Source organism: Schistocerca nitens, chromosome 3 (assembly GCF_023898315.1).
Source record: "Schistocerca nitens isolate TAMUIC-IGC-003100 chromosome 3, iqSchNite1.1, whole genome shotgun sequence".
Lineage (NCBI taxonomy): Eukaryota > Metazoa > Arthropoda > Insecta > Orthoptera > Acrididae > Schistocerca > Schistocerca nitens.
Window position 1 is genome coordinate 250,678,347 of NC_064616.1, and position 24,973 is coordinate 250,703,319.

The 24,973-nt window shown below is 39.7% G+C and overlaps 1 protein-coding gene across 4 annotated transcripts in view; it reads right to left on the reverse strand.

Moving 5' to 3' along the window:
• Positions 1-24,973, reverse strand: part of LOC126248212 (rab11 family-interacting protein 1) — a 143,088-nt gene that overhangs the window by 102,366 nt on the left and 15,749 nt on the right. For all 4 annotated transcript variants that reach the window (XM_049949032.1, XM_049949036.1, XM_049949034.1 and 1 more), the window contains exons 3-5: positions 12,274-12,379; positions 12,041-12,178; positions 2,089-2,252 (exon numbers count right to left, since the gene is read on the reverse strand). In XM_049949032.1, coding sequence (XP_049804989.1) covers positions 2,089-2,252; positions 12,041-12,178; positions 12,274-12,379 — 408 coding nt within the window. The remainder of the gene's footprint in view (positions 1-2,088; positions 2,253-12,040; positions 12,179-12,273; positions 12,380-24,973) is intronic.

Below are 24,973 nucleotides of genomic sequence, written 5' to 3' on the forward strand. Positions count from 1 at the left end.
TTATGTTCAGCTGCAGAAAACACAAATTTTTGAACTGTCATTATTTTTGTAGTATTCTGTGATACATGGAAATCCTAATTCAATGTGTTTAGTTGCCCACTGGCAATAGCAGAAAATCATTCTCTGCTGTCCCACATAAAAATAAATACCAGGGAGCTCAGTGCGTATTTCATCATGAATGTCATATGATTTTCCTTCTTCAGGTTCAATGTTTCACACTCTGCAGATGGTAAGAGACAACTAAATATACAATAATCAAATCATACACCTGCATTTAATTACCATTAGATTTTTTCCTGCCCTGCTGCTACTCTCTTCATCTTTTTTCATCACTGCAATCACCACTAGCTCTTGAAGTTATAAGATCTCTCCAATTCATATCGTAATCCACTGTTTTATCATTTGCCTAATTCCTTTACTCTTTACTCTTCTACAAAAGTGACTGATGCGACCTGAAATTTAATCTTGCTGCTTTGCAGACCACAGTCTTAAACCCATTTTTCTTCTGTTAGTCTCTTCTCTTCCTCTCTCCTCATCAGATATTATTTCCAACTTTTCCTTTTCCAGATCTATCAAGTTTAATGCACTTTTTCACTCCATTTCATCTAGTTTCAAAATTAGATAGCTTTAGTTCTAGAATGCCAAAAATCAATATCCATTCGCTTTCCTCCAGTACACAAAGTTTATGACTATTTGATGGTACAGTCATTTAATCAGTGTAACAATAATATAAATTTGGTGTAAGATCTACAACACAGATAACATCATGATGTTAAGGTGAATTAAATACAAACTGGAAATTTTGTTTTACGTGTCGTTTACTGAACAGAGAGCAGCACGATCTTTGCTAACTGCTAATTGTTGCTTTTGTTTCCAGTGATTGTTCTGCCCAGTTAGAATGTTGTTGTGCCATTTCTTTAGTCAGAATTGCAATGTCAGAGCAAGAGGTACCATCATCTGATGTGCAATGCATTATTACAAAGTTTCTCACAACAGAGAGTGTAAAACTGTATGAAATTTTGAAGAGACTTGCAACACAGTTCAGAGCTGAGAATGACTCATGTTTACATATGGCACTAACAGTTTTCTCATGGGCAAGAAACAGTTGAGAACACAGCTTACCAACATCACCAAAGGACCAGCATGGCTGGAGAAAATATTCACATTATTAACCAGTTTACTGAAGATGACTGCTGAATAACAGTTGCCGAAATTGCTACTGAGGTTGGCATCAATTACGGTAGTGCTCAGGCAATTACTACTGACAACCTTGGATTTCAGAAAGTGTTTGCAAGGTGGGTGCCTCATCTTCTCATTGCAGAGCACAACTTTCACTATCTCGAGGTGTGGAAACAGCTACTGACATGCTACCAAACTGAAGGGGAACATTTTTTGCACTGGACTGTGACCTGTGATGCAACGTGGGTGCATCACTACACCCCAGAATCAAAAAACAGTGGCATGAAATGGTGCAAAAGGACATATCTGCACCCATCACAGCCAGAAACCATCTCTCTGAGGGAAAGGTTCTTAGAACAGATTTTTTTTCATTTTAAACGAGTTCTTTTCACTGATTTTCTCCCAGTGCGTCATACCATGCACACTTATCATCAGAAATAAAGTGTACTTTCAATCTGGGATGTGATCATGCTTTATGGCAATCTTGACCCCACATACCTGCCTGAACTCAATAAAAAAAATTCGGAAACTGTTCTGGACCACACGAGAACATCCTCTGATAGTACAACTTACTGCCCTGCAATTTTCATTTCTCTGGCCCACTAAAGCAAGCAGTCAAGAAGAGACAGATTTAACAATGAGGGCGCTATCGAGGTATTCATGTGCAACTGCCTGCTATCGCAGCCACACTCATTTTACAAAAACGGGATCAAGAAACTGGCTATCTACTGTGAAAAATGTGTTTCCTGTTCAGGAGACTATAAATAAAAATGAGTTCTTGTGTCTGACTTTTTCTCAAGATTAAATATTAATAAATTTATTAAAAATTCTGGTTTATATTTGATTCACTGTAGCAGTATACCATGATAAGAGATTACAAAAAATAAATAGGCAAAACAACAAACATACCGACAGATTGTGCCATGTGAGACAACTGTCCAAGGGACTTGTGTTTTTCTTTTTTACTTAGATCGGTGAGGCTTCCAGCTTTCACTATAAATGTTACTTTCACTTCAAGTTCTCCCCTGTGTTTCTGTTTCTCCTTACCAGGCTTACTTTTTAGCTCATACCATCTGAAAAGCATGAAAAGTGATATGTTCCATCACTGCACATAACCATGAAATTTCTTCTGTTTAACACACGCAGAAATTTTGTATACAAAATGAAATAAAGGGAAAGAAAACTTAACATCTACTAATAGTACAGCACATGCACCATATTCCACCTAGAAACAAACAACACTCATTTAAAGATTTTTATATGCTTTGTTGCCATTTTTGTGCATCCTCTCTTTAACATCTTTCAGGTTATCTTCATTTGTTAAAAACAGTTACATGGTATGGATACCGTTTCATCTTATGGTATAATTAATAATTTCTTAAAATTTACTAATTCTGATGCTTAATCAAACATTGCTACATATGACTGATATATAAACACAACACTTTCACATTTGTACCAGGGATGGACAAACATCCCCAAAAATCAAACTGCATACCTACATTTAATATACGAGGGTAAGTCAATTATTATCCACAATTTAGTTATATTTTTGTTTATTTTGGTAGTACTGACATTTTACATTGTTGACACATGCTTTGTTTATTTGCTGTTATATCTTTGCAATTTTCAAGCTGCTAAGTTAGTTTCGTTATTGCTGCCATGCTGTTAATTATGGCTGCTCTCCTGTCTATTTGCACCAAAGAAGAGCAACATTCAGTGATCCGTTTTTTGTGGTTGGAAGGCATATCAGGGGCCGAAATTCATCGAAGACTTTCGGTACAGTACAGGAACAGTGTTTTGCCACAACGTAGTGTCTTTAAATGGAATGAAAAATTCCAAAATGGTCACACAAATGTTACACACGATGAAGGAACCGGATGGCCATTTACCGTCACAAATGAAGAAACTATTGAGTGTTCACGTAAAATGATTCTCTTAACCAGACAATTAGCTACTGATGAAGTGGCACATCATCTGCAATTAATCATGGTTCTGCCTACGAAATCGTCCACAACAGACTTAGGTTTCATAAATTTTGTGCAAGATGGGTCCCAAAACAACTCGCACAGTTGCATAAACAAATGCGCTTCGACATCTGCAAAAAACATTTGGATCGCTATGGTAACGAAGGGGACAACCTCTTAGACAAGATCATTACTGGTGACGAAACATGGATCCATCATTAAGAGCTGGAGAGTAAACGGCAGAGTATGGAATGGACACATCCAAATTCACCATGCAAGAAAAAGTTCAAGACCCAACCATCCACAGGAAAACTAATGCTTACAGTTTTTTGTGACGCACAAGGTCTAGTACTGGAACATTATGGGGAAAGAAGCACAACAATAAACAGTGTAATTTACAGTGAGATGCTTACTGCCAGGCTAAAGCCTGCAATTCGAAGCAAACGCCGAGGATTGTTGTCAAAAGGTGTTGTGTTGTTGCACGACAATGCCCATCCACATACTGCTGCCCAAACAGCTGAAACACTCCAGAAACTCAAATTTGAAGTACTGGATCATCCTCCATATAGTTCCAATCTTTTCCCTTCTGACTATCACTTGTTCAGTCCACTCAAACAGGCATTAAGGGGTCGCTGATTTGCATCGGACAAAGCAGTGAAAGAAGTGGTGCATTCCTGGCTCGCAGCTCAACTGAGAACCTTCTTTTATGAGGGCATCAGGAAGCTTGTAACAACGATGGACCAAGTGCATTGAAACGCAAGGAGACTATGTCGAAAAATGATGTTTTTGTAAGTTTCCTTTTTGATTACAATAAAATGTTATAACTACTTTGCAGATAATAATTGACTTACCCTCATACATTAAAATTTCAACACTCAGAAGCTGTCATCCAAAACAGATTACATGAACAATGACATATACATAATAATTATGGTCACAACATGTAATAATCAAAGAAGAAACAAAACAGTCCAGAATCCAAGGCTGCATTATGAAATAGTAGTACAGAGTGCCTAGACAAATAAAAATGGCCATACCGACTTGTTATCTGGAGACTCTTAACTAAAGAAACAGTGTTCACCCAAGAGATGAAGATTTTCATTAGTTTCCCTAAACCTGCTATTATGGTTTGTCAGAATAGGCCACAACCAATTTTCTGCATCATCCTTGTCTAAAGTGCTCGGTCTCTGTAATCATGTCATTGAAACTTCCTGATACATTTAAACTGTTTGGCAGACTGGGACACAAACCTGGAACCTCGTTTCTTGCACAGAATGTTATTAACCACTGTGCTATAGAGGCATGATGCATAACCAACAATCAAGGAACTAATTGTATCAGTGCAAGTTTACTTTTCAAACTTCACAGAAACACTCCTTGCTGGACTATCACTCCCAGAAGTGTGTGAGAAAATGGGCCACATTTTGAAGATTGATTCCAAGCATAGTTCCTGGTTTGGGTCATAGTCCAGCACATAGTTGTGATCTATCACAGTTTCAAAACACCATACACTCTACTTGAAAGTGAAAAAATCATTCTGCAACCTTGTAACCAATGGAAATTGAATTTTGTTTCCTTTCCTGTTGTTTGACTAAGAGATTTGACATATGATGTAAATTTAAAATGCACATCACACTCAGCTCACAACAGAAGATCCCTTTCAGAGACACAATATGCGAGAGAGAGAGAGAGAGAGAGAGAGAGAGAGAGAGAGAGAGAGCAGGTGGAGGGGAGGGGGGAATTAGCAAAAAATGTGGTGAATTAAACTGATGATCATGATGATGGTTATGATGGTTTCAGGGTGTCCATCTCTCTTGAGGCAGTTGCCCATTAGCATACATTAGAGATTTAATAGATCGTCTGACAATAACAATCAGTTGCTTACCAATTAATTAAAATGGATAGTAAAAAGGACGAATAGGGTGTGTGTGTGTGTGTGTGTGTGTGTGTTTTCACACTTTAATAAAACTATAACACAGTAATAACAAAAAATACTGACAGAAAACAACAATTAGTTGAAAAATGTAGTTAAATTTTTCCCCAGGTACATGCATCTGGCTGACCACTAATAAAAGGGAAGAGCAAGCCAGTCTCAGAACAAGTAAAACTTGGTTAACAGTTCTATACATGCACATTAAAAGAAACTTTATAAGCATTAAACAAAATAAATGAACACACAGTGAAAATTACAAAGTTTTAGTTCCAATAATTGTGACTGGTTTGATCACTGACTGAAAACTGATGCACCAACCACTCTGAGACCCCTTAAAATACCCTATTGAGTAAACTGAGCAGGAGTCCTGTCAAGACACAAAACTTTAAAACCTTTTCCACATTCATCTCAGTGTTACTTAAAACAGTGGACAAATTGTTATCAAGAAAAACTAGTGTCCTCTTGTCAAAATATAAAATGCAATTTGGTACATGAATATGCCACAAGTAGTGCAAACTGATAGGTCCTCACACCAAAAGAGGTGCCCGTGTCTGAGGATACCATTATATTGTCAAACAGATTAAAGTCGCTTTTTTCTGTCTTTGTATCTGGAGGGATGATTGTGACAGCAAAACTGTTGCCAACATTAGTCTTAGTTTGATGTTTTCTACTACCTCCAGCCACTGAATTACATCACTGGCATGTAACTCTCCTCCTCAAAAGTGAAATAATAGTACCCAATAGGTAGTACATTATTTTCCTAGCATGTATCCCTTGCTGCCACGTAGCCTGCTCATTTCTCTAGATTCTTGTATGGCTCAATACCCAGCAGAATGCCACTTACTTCCCTTGTCATTGTAGTACATGATGGGTGTCTTGTGTTGGATACACCTGCTGAATGGTCTGTAAGGCACATGGAGCAGACACAAAAGGTATTCCATCGACTGCACATGTGCTCCTGTGCCTTTACAGCTGCAAAGGGCTCTGCACTGAAGACTAAATTCATGTATTAATCAGGGAGCATACTTTCTTCAATTCTGTGTTAAAACATTTAGGTCCACCACACTGAGGTTCCTAAGTTACTCCTTCACTTTAATCACAGTCTTGTTGCCCTTATTCGATTTACATACACAAGTTGTGCTGCTGGTCAAACAAGAGGATCAGAAGCTGGAGACTGTACGAGCGACGGGATATTATATGCATGTCACACAAAGAGGAACTTCCACAGGGTGGTTAAAAATGGTGACCAAACTTCAGCACAGAGGTTGGGAACAGGGTTGTTCTTGCAGCCATCTAATGCCCACATGGTGAGTGCAGTCCAAGGTCTTTATCTTTTAAAAACCATTCAAAATCCAATATCGAACAAATCCCCCCCCCCCCCCGAAACAACTGGTTTCAACAGTCTTACCTGTCATCTTTGGGTCTTAAACATATATTTTTTTTCTTTTTGAAGCAGTAAAACGTGTTCATTTTACACTGAACCTCATGCACAACATGTCAAGTGGATAAAACTCAGCACATTATAAACATCTGTCATTGCTAAAATATTTAATAACTAACAGCACCTTGTCCAAAAGGCCATGTCTATATACATGTTGCTCACAGATGCTTGTTACATGATACAAATACAGTAGACATTAGAACATCTGTTTACATATGCTGACACATATCAAGTGTACTATGTTTGTATCATATAACAAGCATCTGTGAGCAATATGTAGATGCTGTTTCGTATGTGTCAGCATATGTTAACAGATGTACTACTGTGCACCGTATCTGTATCATGTAACAAGCATCTGTGAGCAATATGTATATGGACATGGCCTTTTGGAAAAGGTGTTGTGTGTTTTTAAATATTTTAGCGATGACAAACATTTATAATGTGCTGATACCAGAGAAGGAAAGTGCTACTCACCATATAGCGGAGACGCTGAGTCACAATAGCCACAATAAAAAGATTCACACATTTAAAGCTTTCGGCCATTAAGGCCTTTGTCAGCAGGACACACACACACACACACACACACACACACACACACACACACACACACACAAACGCAACTTGCACGCACATCAGCAATCTCAGAGAGCTGAGACCACACTGCGAACAGCTGCACCAGTGCATGATGGGAGTGGCGACTGGATGAGGGTAAGGAGAAGGCTGGGGCGGGGAGGGGGATGGATAGTATGGTGGGAGTGGCGGACAGTCAACTGTTGCAGTTTAGACAGAGGGAAGGACAGAAGGTGTGGAGGGGGGAGGGGGTAAGTAGCGGAAAGGAGAGAAATCAAAGAAATTAAAAGACTGGGTGTGGCAGTGAAATGATGGCTGTGTAGTGCTGGAATGGAAACAGGGAGGGGGCTGGATGGGTGAGGACAGTGACTAACGAAGGTTGAGGCCAGGAGGGTTACGGGAACATAGGATGTATTGCAGGGAAAGTTCCTACCTGCGCAATTCAGAAAAAAGCCGGTTTTGGTGGGAAGGATCCATATGGCACAGGTTGTGAAGCAGTCATTAAGATGAGGGATATCATGTTTGGCAGCGTGTTCAGCAACAGGGTGGTCCACTTGTTTCTTGGCCACAGTTTGTCGGTGGCCGTTCATGCGGACAGACAGCTTGTTGGTTGTCGTGCCTACATAGAATGCAGCACAGAAGTTGCAGCTTAGCTAGTAAATCACATGACTGGTTTCACAGGTAGCCCTGCCTTTGATGGGATAGGTGATGCTAGTGACCGGACTGGAGTAGGTGGTGGTAGGAGGATGTATGGGACAGGTCTTGCATCCAATCATGTGATTTACAAGCTAAGCTGCAACCTCTGTGCTGCATTCTATGTAGGCATGACAACCAACAAGCTGTCTGTCCGCATGAACAGCCACCGACAAACTGTGGCCAAGAAACAAGTGGACCACTCTGTTGCTGAACATGTTGCCAAACATGATATCCCTCATCTTAAGGACCGCTTCACAGGCTGTGACATATGGATTCTTCCCACCAACACCAGCTTTTCTGAACTGCACAAGTGGGAACTTTCCCTGCAATACATCCTACGTTCCCGTAACCCTCCTGGCCTCAACCTTCGTTAGTCACTGTCCTCACCCATCCAGCCCCCTCCCTGTTCCCATTCCAGGACTACACAGTTGCCATTGCACCGCCACACCCAGTCTTTTAATTTCTTTTATTTCTCTCCTTTCCGATACTTAACCCCTCCCCTTCCGCATCTTCTCTCCTGCCCTGCGTCTAAACTGCAACAGTTGAGTGTCCCCCACTCCCACCATACTATCCCTCCCCCCCCCCACCCCAGCCTCCTCCTTACCCCCACCCAGTCGCCACTCCCATCATGCACTGGTGCTGCTGTTCGCAGTGTGGTCTCAGCTCTCTGAGACTGCTGATGCGTGTGTGTTTGTGTGTTTGTGTGTGTGTGTGTGTGTGTGTGTGTGTGTGTGTGTGTCCTGTTGACAAAGGCCTTCAATGGCCGAAAGCTTTAATTGTGTGAATCTTTTTATTGTGCCCATCACAACTCAGCATCTCCGCTATATGGTGAGTAGCAACTTTCCTTCTCTGATATTGTTACATTCCATCCTGGATTTTCCATCATAAAATGAATGCATTTTACTTTTTTAAAAAAATGTTTAAGACCTGAAAATGACAACTAAGACTGTTGAAACTGATTGTCTTGAATAAAAAATCTTTTGTGTGATCTTAGCTTTTTAATGGTCTTTAACAATTGAAGGACTCAGTGGAAAAGGAGCACATGCCACCAGAGTATGTTGTGTCAGGAAATGGGAATTAAGGAAATATGATTTTGTATAGTAATGTGAACTCCTGCTGTGATACCAAGTTGTTACAGTAACTAGATGGTGTTTTGCTAATACTATTAAATATTAAGCCACTTTATTACAATTTAAAGTGCAGAAAATGAAATCCTGGATATGTAAGCACATTACATAGCATGTCATTAATAGTCAAATTCCTCATCAATGTTTTCCAGTTCCATTGTATTGTCACTACCATCACCATCACTTATCAATGACTGATAAAAACTTGAATATATTGGAGGCAGAAATTGCAGTAAGCTTTGAAGGTCCTTGAACTTTGTTGCCTTAATTTGACATCCATTTGGATACTTAGGAACTAACTGGCAGTCTGCAAGCTTCATAAATCGTCCATGACACTTCTATACACTAACTCGCACAGGTTTTGTCAGTTTCACTGTGTGAATATTTGATATATACAGAATGTTCACCACTCACTAATCTAAACACCATTGCGTTTGTGATGTCTGCAGGCTTTTTGTCAACAGTAACATTACGTTTGATGATAACTGTTCATTATAGAAGACACAGACACAAAGTCGTCTTTCTTCATTTCAACCACAATGAATGGGTTCTTTTGCTTGCTCTTCAACCCATTTTGCTGGACTGTACACAGCCTGTGTCTTTCTTTTCAGCTTCTCAATAACTATAAAATCCCAGTCACATGGCAGGAATATGTGACCAGGGAGGAGAAACTTGTGCTCAACAACATCAAAACATTTTTTATCAAGGAGGTACAACCGCAGACATAGGATAATATAGTTTTTATTTTGTCCAACACACAAATCAGAATAAATGATGAGCGTTCAATTATGTTCTTCCTTCACCATGTCTAAAGCCTTTAAAAAACACAGTTACCTACTTCCTCATTGGCCCCTCTAGATGCAACATTCTCGGACCAGACACACATCACTGCCTTACCAGACACACATCACTGTCTTCTCATCACTACAACGGTGAATACAGAAATTATATGTCCAAAGTTGTCTCTTATAAAAAACTGTTTCCATCAAAATATATGGTGTTGGCAATGCTTGTTGTCCATGCACAAAACAAGTGCATCACTACCATCGTGTTTTGATTCATTTGAATCACTTTTCAGGGCACTATATGCAGCTTCAGCTTTCTCAAAGTGTAGTTTGATGTCTATGGATTCGGTGTTATTATGTGCCTTAGCAGAATCACAAATACGACATATATCACACAACAGCAATTTAAAACCAATATTATATTCCTTGTTGAAAATGGTTTCATACACATGTTGTTGCACTGGGACTTCATCTGTATTTTTAAGATCTTCACAGTCCAAAGGATACATTCCAGCAATCGATTGAACAGAGGTTATGTAGGACTTGTTCAGATTCTGTAACAGAGGTTATGTAGGACTTGTTCAGATTCTGTGTTCGACTATAATGTGATGTGTACCTTGGAAACATTTCAATGTGATTTCTAACTTTATTTTTTCTCTTGTTATCAATGCCATGAGGTCTGTTAGAATTCCTGCCTCTTCTATCCTGTCTAGGTGTATGTACAGATACAAGTGTTGTAGATTCATGACTCTCAGTGTCACATTCTTCATTGCTATGGACAGTCCTCAAACGTGTAGCAGAAATGGCATGAAAAGCTAAAAATGCAGTCCTACACACTTCAACCTCAGTAAATGAAGTGTCACAAATAAAATACCTGGAGGAAACATTCGTCTGGCTAACTGTTGGAACCTTCCTCTTCTTTGGATACACTTTTTTGCACTTATTAGGCCACACTAATCCAAATAAATAAGTATTTTGCTTGTTATAATGTCCCAACTGATAAAACTCAATAAATATTGCCTCCTCTTGTTCTTCATTCAATGTTGAGTATTTGCAGAAACTAGTTTTCAGCATGGATCACTGGCACTACGAAACACTTTCTCGGCCACAATCTTATTTTTTCAGGGTATATTGTTTTCCATTGTTTCTTAACCTCTTCGTTTCATTATCTTTCCACTCATTTTCTTTACAATTTGTTTTACATTACTATTGCATTTTCTTCATGAGTAACATTAATAGCAACACCTATTGCCACCCTCTTGGAAACACATGAACAACATCTGAGAAAAACTTTCTCACTGGCTTTCCGAAACAAGTCAACCAATGAGACAAATTGACTCATGAGACACAGATACAATTGGCATGGGCCTCTTTTTCACTGGGAATGTGTCAGTCCCAAATAACAGCAAATATAATACTCTCTCTTTAAAGGAATGGGCATATGCCACTGCGCTAGAAGTTCCCACCTCCGATGCTAGATGGCATTGGCTGTCTTCCTGTACCAAAATCACAAAATCACTGCGCAGGTGGTATGTGCCCCTTTTCCACTGGGCCCCTCAATTTAAACAAATAATCCTTCAAGACTCTCATAAGGAGAAAGTTCAACCAAGGCCTTTATATAGGATGGACGTGCTGATATCAAATTTTTCTCTGATAAGTTTTTTTTATATCAGTTTTTACAGTTCAAGGGCTTGTTACTGTTCTCCAGACATTTAATTATGTATTGACTGATTTATAATGCTTTAATGGTTCCTTAAACCTTGAACCTAAGAGACAGTAAATCGTAAGGAACCCCCATAATAAGCATCATTCTCTCTGAGGAATATCATACTTATAAAGATGTGCTGAAAAGTAATGTCTCCAATTTTTTAATGTGAAAACTACTCAATCTTTTTAAACAAATGAGGTTTGTGGTATATTTGGCACCAACAACATGAGGGTTGTCCATTTCATGGCAGCTGCAGCACTTTTCATATACGGATGACCAATAATTTAAGGTGCATTTGTTGCACATAGAGTACAGCTTCTTCCTGTGTCACAGACTACATGTCTGTCACATGCATTCTACAACCACTAACTGCACTGCAGTATGAGAGTTGCTTCTCTCTCCATCTCATTACTACGGCATCATTTAGAAACTTCAGCAATAATGCACTATCTTTTATGAATGGTGAGTTAACTTATCACAGTATTCACACAAAACTAAGCAAAGCATATGTAACTTAAAGCTACAATGTAAAGTTCCATCAAATCAAAAAGCAGTTGAACATGAAGAAACTGCCATAATCATCAATTTATTAACACAATGAGAGACTGGATAAATTATATCCAGAAAAACTTACTTGCATCTTGGCCTTTCATACACATCAAAGTCTGCCAGAGGAATGTTAATTACTCCTAGGAATTCATCTACACCCATAAAGTTGCGGTGTAATGCTGTCAAGACAATTTCAGCTGTATTTCCTTGTTTAGGTATTGGCCTGAAATATAGATGTGTTGAAATATATGGGTACAAACACTTATAATTTAATTGTAATTTCAACAATTGTGGAATGCAGAAAAAGTGATGCCTTACAGTTCACATTCTTCATGCCATTCGACATCTTTGTCTGCCTTCTCCTTGACTGACGTCTGATACTTCTCCTTACCAAGTGCAATCGTAACAAAGGCATCATTGGTTCCTACAACCAAGTAAAAATATATACATATTTTATGCCAAAACATATTCATCTTTAAATGAAGTCACATACTACCAAATGAGTATGCATTACTTAAAAATGAAGGCCACATTTATCTACAACTTCATTAGGAGACTGCAGAGAACATCTACATAACAATAATTACTGAGGAGATCTTCTACATTCATTCTTCTAAAAACAGATTAGCTATGAACTTTGTTATTACTGCCATATCTTTTTCCACTTTTAAATCATATTATTGTAACAGACAGTACACGACCCACAACACAAATACCATGTATACAATAAATATGTGCTTGTGGAATATCAGAGCAGGTATGTGATTGCAATGAAGAGTACACAGTTAGCAGATACTTTACAGTAAAGACAAGTGGCTACTCAAATTCCTGGACTAATATGGTGCCAAGATGCTCCAGGTAAATTAACTGTGATTGGAGGGGGTGGGGTGGGGTGGGCTGGGGGTGTGGGGGGGGGGGGGGAGGGGCAGAGTGGCCGCATACCACAATAATGACTTTTCTTTATCTCAGCTGAGCCACATACCAGCCATAAGCAGTAGTTAAACTACAGTTTTTAAACATCAATAATTTATATGCAACAGTATTCAAATTGTCGCAGAAGAAGCTGAGTAGCTCAGTCGTCGTAGTGTAGTGGATATGATACCAGACTGTTGCATGGAGGGTTGTGAGTTCAAAACTCACCTGAACTGTAAGATTTTAATTTCTATATTCGGTTCGAGTACATTCTAGAAGTATCCACAAATGGCAAGAATAATTGTACTGGAATGTTCTGTAGCTGTATATATACCGTATGTGTTCTGCCTGCAGGCAGTTCGCTCCGTGCTCTTACACGTGCAAGTGCTAAATAAACCTTCGTTAAGTGAAGTTAGTGTTCGTCATTCATCTACTTACACATTCCTCTATGTGACATTATTCTGGTGGAGATGCTGGGTATTGGAACTTGTGATACCGCACATTATCGACGACATAGTGGCTCCCATTAGGCCACAACAGAGTCGCCGTTTACGTGGCAAGAAACCCGAGTTCGAGCCATATTCAACAGATCTCAATCTATTGGAGACAGGAGAAGAAGAGGACATTACGATGACAGCAACTGTGTGCCACCACATGAGACATCCTTCCGGGTTCTCTGGTGATGATGGCCAAGATCCAAACAAGTGGTTGAAGGTATATGAGCGTATAGCCAAATTTAACAAATGGGATGACACCGTGTGTTTGGCTAATGTATTTTTCTACTTGGAGGGCACTGCAAAGCAATGCTATGAGAACAATGAGGAGAAGTTCACAAGCTGGGAAGTATTTCAGGCAGAACTGTGCAAGTATTTCAGCGACACAATAACAGAAGTGCAAGGCTGAAGATAAATTAAAGTGCAGGGCACAGCGCCCAGGAGAAATGACAGTACCCTACATTCAAGACATCTCGGAGCTGTGTAAAGTAGTGGATTGTAGAATGAAGGAGAAAGATAAGGCTGCACATCTCATGAAGGGTGCTGCTGAGGACATGTATCAAGCCCTACTCCTGAAGGAGGTTTCGACAGCAGACGGACTTCATGAAATGGTGCCAGTATATCGAGACAATCCATCAAAAAAAAATTACACGCAAGAAGTTTGAACAGCTTCCAAACATCATATCAATGTCTGTGATGGAAGAAGAAACTGATTTCACAAGTGTTCTACGACAGATAGTGCGGGAGGAAGTTCAGAAAGCACTTGGATTGCACAGCGAGCAAAAAACCGAGACGCTTCAAGAGGTCATAAGGGAGGAAGTGGGACAGACATTGAACCCAATCTCCCTTCTTTCATTTCCCTTTAAAATGGTGAAAAAGTTGAGACCCAGGCGAAATTACATTTCTACAATGCCGCATGAGGAACCTGTTCGGGCACCAAGGAAGACTGACGTCTGGAGGACCCAGGATAACCAACCAGTGTGTTTCCACTGTGGACAACCTGGACATGTGGTGCGCTATTGTCGAGAAAGGCAGTGGGTATTTGACGACGCCTGCACCAGAAGACAGCAGGCTGATCTTAGCCGACACCAACTCCGGAATGACGAAGATGAATAAGAAGATGTGGGTGTAGGACGACATAGGTCACCATTACCGCAAGCTAACCACTGGAGAGGTCGCTCCCCAACACACCGATCAAAGTCTCCAATGCCGTTTAGAAGCTCCAGCTGATCACCTAGCTGCCGTGACCTGGAAAACTAAAGGGTGTGACCTTTCTTGGAGGTGAGGCCGCACAAGAGAAAAATCCTCTGCCGTCGATCACTACAAAAATGATAGGAAACTTCGTTGATATTCTCATGGATGGCCGACCAGCCCAAGCTCTTGTGGACTCTGGAGCATCATATTCAGTCATTTCGGAGAAGTACCGATGCCAGTTACAGAAAACATTATTCATTGACAACAAATCATCTCTGCTGAAGGTGGCTAATGGAAATATGTAAAACCTACAGGAAGATGATTCATTTGTGTGGGTACAAGTGGCCATACACAGCCCTTAAAATTCATTATCTTACAAGAGTGTAGTCATGACATCATTCTCGGATGGGACTTTTTGAAAGCTTCTCAGGCAATTATAGACTGTGGTCGCTCGAAGATTATGCTAGATGAGATGAGGTACTGCAGACAGGAAGATGCACATCTGAGTGTGTGGAGACTATATGTGCTGGATGAAGTGGTCATTCCTGCAGTCAACGCTAGAAAGGTAGCTGTCATGTGTCATGTCATGCATCAACCCATGGATCTTGTAGTGGAATGTATGAGAAACATACCACTGAAGAATAACTTGGTCATCCTAGCCTCTGTCGTCTCGTTTAAGAACGGATTCAGCGTATTGTGGATAGTTAACTGTCGCCGAAAACCAAAGATCCTTCCAAGACGCATGTGCGTAGCAAACGCTGAGCCGTTAACTGCAGAACAGTTGAGTGTCATACAAACCTCTCATGCCAAGTCTGCGGGTGAAAGTAGCACTACAACTACGAGACAAGATTGCCGTTCTTCAAGAGCTCTCTGAATGCTTCAATCCACAGGTGAAGAGAAAATTCGGCAAATCGCCAGTGAACCACCGGATTAGCACTGGGGACGTAACACCAAGACGCTGTTCTCTTAAGGAGGGAGGAATGTCGCAGAAGAAGCAGAGTAGCTCAATTGTCGTAGTGTAGTGGATATGATACTAGACTGTTGCATGGAGGGTCATGAGTTAAAAACTCACCTGAACTATAAGATTTTAATTTCTATATCCGGTTTGAGTACATTCTAGAAGTATCCACAAATGGCAAGAATCACTGTACTGGAATGTTCTGTAGCTGTATATATACCGTATGTGTTCTGGCTGCAGGCAGTTCGCTCCGCGCTCTTGTATGTGCAAGTGCTAAATAAACCTTCGTTAAGTGAAGTTAGTGTTCGTCATTCATCTACTTACACCTTCCTCTACCTGACAATATAATTAACTCACTTTGACATATTAAGTATTTTAAATTTTGTGATTTATAAAACTCAATAAAATTCAATTTCAACACTAGGTTAACAATGCAAAATTCCCAGAGATTTTGTGAAATTCTTGAAATTCCCTGAGTTTTCCAGGTTATATGTAATTCCCTGAGAACTCCAGGTTTTCCAGAAGAATTGCCTCCCTGGAAGAGAGACTAACAGAAGTGGACATTGTATCACACTTAATTAAAAAAAAGTGTGAAACGGCTTACTATTCATGATATATGTGGAACTGAACTAAACTCTGCCTGAACAGGCCATGAAGGCCCAATGGCACCAACTGGCTGCCATGTCATCCTCAGCCTACAGGTGTCACTAGATGCAGATATGGAGGTGCATGTGGTCAGCACATCACTCTCCTGACCGTATGTCAGTTTACGAGACCGAAGCTGTTACTTCTCAATCAAGTAGCATGATATATGTGGAAGTGTGGAAGTTACCTGATAATAAAGGCACGTCTCTCATACTCCTTGAGATTGGCACAGTTGTATATTATGAGGGTTGTATCATTACAAAATTATTGGAAAATGCACAAAAAAATGAAAAGCATCTGTGCTTGGTGTAAAAAAAACTGATCCCAAATATAAGTATATGTAAAACAATGTCTGCCAATAGGCTACAGGGCTCGATATTGTTTGATTATGTCAGACTGATCAATCAATGGAATAAGTCAGAACAAGTCAAATACTTTGAGGTATCCATCCAGAGTAATCTAATATGGAACGATCACAAAAATTTAGTTGTGAGAAGGCAGAGGGACTGAAATTCATAGATAGAATCCTAAAGTAATGTAGTTCACCAATGGAAATCATTTAGAAAACTCTCATTTGATTATTTTTGACAAGTGTTCATCGCTTTGGCACTCTTATCATGTTCAGCTAACAGGAGGGAGGGGGGTGGGAGGGGGGGAGGGGGGGGGAGGGAGGGAGGGAGGGAGGGAGGGAGGGAGAGAGAGAGAGAGAGAGAGAGAGAGAGAGAGAGAGAACAACAGTGTTACTCATCAGAGGCTTGTTTAGGAAATATAACAAGGGCGTCTCAGAATACATTCAACAAACTGCAGTGGGAGACACTATTAGAAAGACTTTCACTACCATGGAAACACTTACTCTGTAAATTCCAAGAGGGATTAAAATGAGGTAAAATCAGTTTTATATCAAAGTGTGACAGCAGTTACTTCATTCATTCTATGAATGAGACAGCAAGATAGGAAATACTACTGGTATTAGGAAGGAGCAACAGTGATAATGGAGAACTATTTACTTCTTGCCACACGTTATTGTGGTTTAGTGTGTACAGATATTAATGTCAAAAGTAACTATTAAGGTTGTCATCAATAAAGAAAGAGAGCTGGACCTTTTACAAAAACCAAAACTCAAGACTAAAGAAAAAATTTTCTGGGTTATAATTAATGACAGAACAAGTAAAAACTGGCACACATGAGCTTCCCTGACTAACTGTATCATATATGAAAACACTAAAATTTCTGGCAAACAAATTAAATAAAATCATAATGACAGAAGTACAAATAGATAGATTACAGGTAAACAATGAAATCATGATTTAATTTATTAATGACAACACAGTAATTATCAAAACAACACAAATATCTTTGAGTAAATAACAAGCTGTCAACCTTGAATTTCTATGACTGTCAGACAGTAAAAAAGTATTATAATACCATGTGCCACAGAAAATTATCAAACAGCCTTAAAACATCACAGAAAGTAATATTACAACCATGAACTACAGACATCAATAATCATTTACTCCAAGTTGACAAATGTCCATCTACGTCAGGACATGAGTACACTATCAAATGTAAAAAAAAACTTTTATAAATTATATATTACATAAATTATAAATAAATGCAATTGTTTGCAGATGTACTGATGAAGGTAATAAAGCTGAAAGAAGTTTATATACCAAAATAAAAAATTAAGCAGCACACTGTTTTTAAATTCTCTACATAATGTCCTACTCTGACATAATATATGCTGCAGGTCCCACAATAAAGAAACAATACATTTAACATTGGTTTACTGCAGAATCCTTGAAATTAATCTCAGTTCAAATATAATAAATTTTATTGAGGGGGAAAAGTTTCCATGCATCTTAGAAAGCATCGCTCATGTAAAACTCAGCTTTCTCTTTTCTCGCCCAAGATTCAGTGAACCACGGATGAAGGGCAAAAGGCAGATTCCATATTCCTAGATTTTCATAAGGCATTTGACATGGTGCCACACTGCTGACTGTTAATGAAGGTACAAGCATACGGAATAAGTTCCCAGGTATGTGAGCGGCTTGAAGACTTCTTAAGTAATAGAACCCAGTATGTTGTCCTCGACAGCAAGTGTTCATCAGAGACAAGGGTATCATCAGGAGTGCCACAGAGAAGTGTGATAGGACAACTGTTATTTTCTATAGACATAAATGATCTGACTGGACAGGGTATGTAGCAGTATGTGGCTGTTTGCTGATGACGCTGTGGTGTATGGGAAGGTGTCATTGTTGAGTGACTCTAGGAGGATACAAGGTGACTTACAAATAGTTTCTAGCTAGTGTGATGAATGGCAGCTAGCTTTAAATTTAGAAAAAAATTTAAATTAATGCAGATGAGTAGGAAAAGCAAACCCATAATGTTTGAGTACAGCATCAGTTATGTGCTGCATGACAGCCATGTCGATTAAATACCTAGGCGTAATGTTGCAAAGTGACATGAAATGGAATGGTTATGTGAGGACTGTACAAGGGAAAATCGAATGACTGACTGACTTCGGTTTACTGGGAGAATCATAGGAAAGTGTGGTTCTTCTGTACAGGAGACAGCATACAGAACACTAGTGAGAAACCACTATTGAGGACTGTTTGAGTGTTTCCCATCAGCACCAGGTCAGATTTACATCAGCAGATTGTGATGGTGCCATGGAACAATCTCAACATGCAGTCTCATCACAGGAGTAATGCTTCTTTCACTATGGATGGTTATGACATGGTAAGCCATCTTCCAGCAAACCCATGCATAACAAGTGCATTCTGGACACCTGAAGGTGAAAAGTGGCATTATTACATAATGAGGCCATTTCACAGTATATAGGATGCATATAACTATTACAAAAGGCACTCTGAAATCAGATTACACCACTCTTGTCAGAGACTAATGGCATTCTTTAATGAATGATGGCTGCTTCTGTGGGCATGGAATTTTCCTGAAGGACAAACTCCTCATATGACAAGGCTTCTATAATGCTACAGTTGTCTGAAAAGCACGTTGGTCTATTTAGAAAGCAACCAAGTGTACGCTCAGAGTTCACATACTAACTCCTCATAACATACTCATACATGGACAAATGGTGTCTCCTGTCAATAGCCACTACTAAGCAACAAAGGACAGAAGGTTATGGTTTAACATCCTCTTTGTTACGGCATAAGGTCAAGCACCATAAGGTCAAGCACCAGCACGCCAGTTGGGAACGGTAGAGAGGAGATGACTGTGAGAAGAGGTCAGCCAATAGCATGCTGAGTAAACCCTCTCCAGAACGACAACGCAACAGCAGTGCCCCTAGGTGAAGAGGACATAAGTGCCGTGTCCGGCTGGTCACAGCCCTGTAGAAGAGTAGCTTCAAGATTAGGCACTTGTATAGCAGTGACTTAGGAGTCGTTTATACTGAAGAAGCTTGTTTATTTTGTAGGTCGCCCTTTGCTCGTGACACATCTGTGTAATGAACAAAGTAATCTTTACCATTTGTAATAAAACTCAATAATACAATTTGTTTGAATGCTGTCTAGCGATCTGAGAAAGCAGGTTTCCTAGACACCCCATATTTGACGACTAGGATGAATTTAACACTGTTGATATCAATATCGTTGAAGACTGAGCACAAGCTCTTATTGTGGAAGGAGGGGGAAGGAAATCAAGCATGTCCTTTCACAAGTACTATCCTCAAATTCACCTTGAGCAACTTAGGGATATAATGGAAAATTTAATCTGGATGCATAGACAGGGTCTTTAACTGCAATCCTTCCAAATACATGAAATGTGTCTAATGATTGCACCACCTTGCTTGGTGCTTACTGACAAGGGAAACTCCTCACCGCGTCCCCCTCAGATTTAGTGTTAGATGGCCCAGTGAGTAGCCGATAAAAAATTGAACACAGATCAAGCACGAAACCAGGAAGGTGTACTGAACTGCGAGAAAAAGCAAAATAGAAACAGTGAATGGTCAGTGTCATGGGTAAGTGGTCACAATGTTGGAGTCCATGCGGGTGAGCTATGTTCAAAACACTCTTGTTCCATATGTTTTTTCCTTCATAACATTATGAACTGCCCATCTGGTCATTGAAATATTTGTTCTCTTTCTGTAGCCTTGGCAGTTGTCAAACTATACATTGGTTATAGAATATGAGTCATGTGGTACAAATATATTACTGTCACAAGTAAATGTGATGAATAGTGAGAGCAGGCGAGATACGACATAAATATCTTACAGAAATGAAAACAACATTATTACATGTGTGAAGTATGTTACAAAAAAAGGAATTCACGAGTCAAGGCTTCCAAAGCAGAACACAACTCCAAAAACATTAAAAACATAAGTTTTGACAGAGCACAGAGAAACTGTGTGATTGTGAAACTTTTATACTTTTGTTGCAGCTTATTTGCCAAATGTTATGTTTTCATCATTTCCCTGAAAGTGATCACATCCACATTCATACAAACACCTATATTGGACACAGTAGCACCCGCCATACAAATTAGATGTGTCTATACGAGATTCCTGTTACATAACACATGTACTGCATACCAGACGTGTTTCCCAGTGGGGAATTCGGCTGACTTGTCACCTGGTCATCAAACGTTTGCAGTTCCCATTTGAAATACACTTCCTGTCAGTTGCTAACAGAGTAGTTGTCAGAATCTCTGTGGGTCCCTATCTTACACCTTGCTGTTGCAAATGGATGTTACATCATGACAAAGACACAAATTTGAATAAAGCAAGCAGCGGGGGAAAAAAAAAAAAAAAAAAAAAAAAAAAGCTGAAGGAACATTTGAACACAGCTCGTCCCATTGTCACTCAAACACCATAACCACTTACCCACAATGCCATTTCTCTAACCGGCTGCATTATGTAACCCTTCTTGTCCTTGGGCCATTCACTGTTTCTATTTTGCTGCTTCTCCCCCCCCCCCTCTCCCCACAGTCCAGTACATCTTCTTCCTGTTTTCATTCACGATCTGTATTCAGTTTTTGACAGGCTGTCCAATGGGTCCTCTTACCACTAAATCTGAGGGGAGTGCGATGGGGAGTTTCCTTCATGAGCACTTGCAGCTGCTTTATATGTCTAACGTGGACACTATTAAGGAGGCAGTTATAATGTTTTGGTTGATCACTGCATAATGTCCAATCTACTACGTTTAATTGTTTAATTTACGCACAGTTAAGATATTTCATATCATGATTTTTATAATTCATATGGTATATCAAACATGTCCTTAACTCCCTAACTAATTAGCCCCTCCCTCTCTAAAGTGCTGTGTCTCTTACCAGCACAGTGAACCATTTCGTCTCTCTCTCTCTCTCTCTCTCTCTCCCTCCCCCCCCCCCTGTCCTCTCTCACCCACCCTCTGCCCATTTATGAAAATAATTCTGTCTTCAGTTGCTTTCTGATTTTTTGTGCATGAGCGGGAACCCAAAAGAAACTGAACTCATCTTTTTTTAACTTATTTATTCACATTTAAAGCACAAACCTTCACATGCTTTTAAAGTACTCTCCAGTTGCAGTAATACACTTGTCTAATTTTTATTCCATTTTTGAAAACATGGTTGAAATTAATCTTTTGTGATTCTTGACAGTGCCTCTCTCATTTTTTCACCTCAGCAACATTAGCAAAGCACTTTCCTTTCATGTCTCTTTTATTCTAGGAAACAAAAAAAGTCTCACGTGGCAAGGTCTGGTGATTATGGGGTCCAGAATTGTACAGACAGGGCTGTATGAGCAGGGGCATTATCATGATTGAAAAACCAGTCATTCGACTGGCACAAATCAGGCCACTTCCATCGCACACTGTTGCGCATTATTTTCAAAACTACCAAGTAGAAAGCCTGGTGCTTCTGAATGGACAACCACTTTCACATAAAGAACAAAAAAAGCACTGTCTTAATATTTGATTTCACCTGACGAGCTTTCTTGAGGCAAGGCGAACTTGCAGTCTTCCACTCGCTTGATTGTTACTTTTACTCAGGATCATAAGCACAGCACCAATTTTTGTCAGCTGAGATAATTTTTGAAAAAAAGTTTGGATCATTTTGGGACTCTTCAGTCAAAGCACATTATGCTCTCATGCGATCTCGTTTTCGTTCAGCCAATATCAGTTAAGGCACGAATCTGTGAGCCATTTTCATTCCCAAATCTGTCATTCTTCAATGGTTTGTTGACAATCTTCGTCGATGACTGCACAAATGTTTTCAACATTTTCATGTGTTCGGGCTGCGGGTCCTTGTACGCCATTTTTAACTATTAAAGAGTTCCTATTCCACTTTTTCCAAGCAAAATACAGAATTTCACCACTGCACACTGTTCACAGCTGTCACTATAAACTCTACTGAAACTAGCCCTGACGTCCTTCAGTGACAGTACTTGGCTCACTGACTCTGGAATGTTCATTCTATGCGGTCTTAGTGGCAATTCCTTTTGGTACACACCCCCCCCCCCTGTGTGTGTGATTATATATATATATATAGGGAAACATTCTACGTAGGAAAAATATATCCAAAAACAAAGATGGTGTGACTTACCAAATGAAAGTGCTGGCAGGGCGATAGACACACAAACAAACACAAACATACACACAAAATTCAAGCTTTTGCAACAAACTGTTGCCTCATCAGGAAAGAGGGAAAGAGAGGGAAAGACGAAAGGATGTGGGTTTTTCGTCTTTCCCTCTCTTTCCCTCTTTCCTGATGAGGCAACAGTTTGTTGCGAAAGCTTGAATTTTGTGTGTATGTTTGTGTGTCTATAGCCCTGCCAGCACTTTCATTTGGTAAGTCACATCATCTTTGTTTTTATATAAAAAGAAAGATGATGAGACTTACCAAACAAAAGCGCTGGCAGGTCGATAGACACACAAACAAACACAAATATACACACAAAATTCAAGCTTTCGCAACAAACTGTTGCCTCATCAGGAAAGAGGGAAGGAGAGGGAAAGACGAAAGGATGTGGGTTTTAAGGGAGAGGGTAACTCCTTACCCTCTCCCTTAAAACCCACATCCTTTCGTCTTTCCCTCTCCTTCCCTCTTTCCTGATGAGGCAACAGTTTGTTGCGAAAGCTTGAATTTTGTGTGTATATTTGTGTTTGTTTGTGTGTCTATCGACCTGCCAGCGCTTTTGTTTGGTAAGTCACATCATCTCCCTTAAAACCCACATCCTTTCGTCTTTCCCTCTCCTTCCCTCTTTCCTGATGAGGCAACAGTTTGTTGCGAAAGCTTGAATTTTGTGTGTATATTTGTGTTTGTTTGTGTGTCTATCGACCTGCCAGCGCTTTTGTTTGGTAAGTCTCATCATCTTTCTTTTTAGATATATTTTTTCCACGTGGAATGTTTCCCTCTGTTATATATATATATATATATATATATATATATATATATATATATATATATATATATATATATATATATATATATATATATATGTCACAAACCATTCCCAGTTATTGGGTGCTTTTTTCCCTACACCATTGTTTCATCTGTTCTATTTAAGCTCTGTGAGTACACAAAAAAGTATATAATTTACAGAACACTTATGATACCTAACTGGTGTCCACACCTGTTTCCATTGCTTCTAATACAGTTCACTACAGTTGCCCAACAAAGGTGTTTATTAATATGTATCTGGTGAAACAGATTTAGCCCATTTTTTTCACTAAATTTCACTAACTCTTTTCAACACATCGCAACATGCTGATAGTGACATCATAATTAACATAGTACTCACTCGTGTCATCATGGCATTTGCTTGATTTTACTTGTCATGAGGTAAACTATATCACAATTCCACTGAAGTTTGCTGCAATATGGCTCCAAGCCTTGGACTGACTTTATTTGACAAATAATGGGGAAGTGCTGAATTTTAAACAACACCATCAGCCACCAATTTACCTCTGATAATATGGTGTTGCACAGTAAGGACATTGTAGAACTTAACATTACGATGACAAAAAGGGCAAATGCAACACACATTTCCTGATGTGTGGCAGCACACCCATGTATGCCGATACACCAACTACAGAGCTCATATATGGTGCTGCCAGTACCAGACCAAAATGAGAGGGCGTGCTTCGGTTGTTGCCAGCATCTCCATTGGTCGCATAGAGACAGGTGCATGTCAACAGTGCAGCCCACTCTCACTTGCATCAGTAGTGCTCAGTGAGAGACATCACTGCCAACTAGGGTTGTTCAGTGCTTTTGCTATAATGAATTTTGCCTGTTACCAGACTCAGCCTGGACTGTTTTTTCCTCTGTTTCAATCTTCACGTGCAGAAGTAATTCTGGTGTTAAGCCACTACTGTTTTATGTTCTGTACGCTTGGTTGTTGTAATAAAACTGTAGATACTACAGTTTTGGTGACAAGGTTGTTTCTGCATCTGCACGTGTTCCATGAGCACAATGGCTCCAATGCTGGTTCAGTTTTTACAACAGCACCAGTTATATTTTCTTTATCAGTTGGTTACGACTTTGCAAGGTGCCACAGTCCTTCCACAATTGCCCTTGGCATGCCACCTTCACCCCAGCTTTCCTCCATTCCAAGAGGTAAAGGAAGATTGGGACTCATATGAACAGTATTCTGTGACATTTTAGGTAGTGGACCCAATTTTGCGAAAATCCTTTTTCTTGTCCTGTAACATTTGATTTGCTTCAGAAATTTGCTCTGTTAATGGACCCTGCGGCATTGTTGTTTTCTCGGGTATGTGAGTTGCTCAGTGCTTATTATCTTAAACAAATCCACATTGTGGTTTCCCGTATGAAGTTTCACCAGCACAAAAGAAGCCTGGCCAGTCCTATCAAGTGTGAG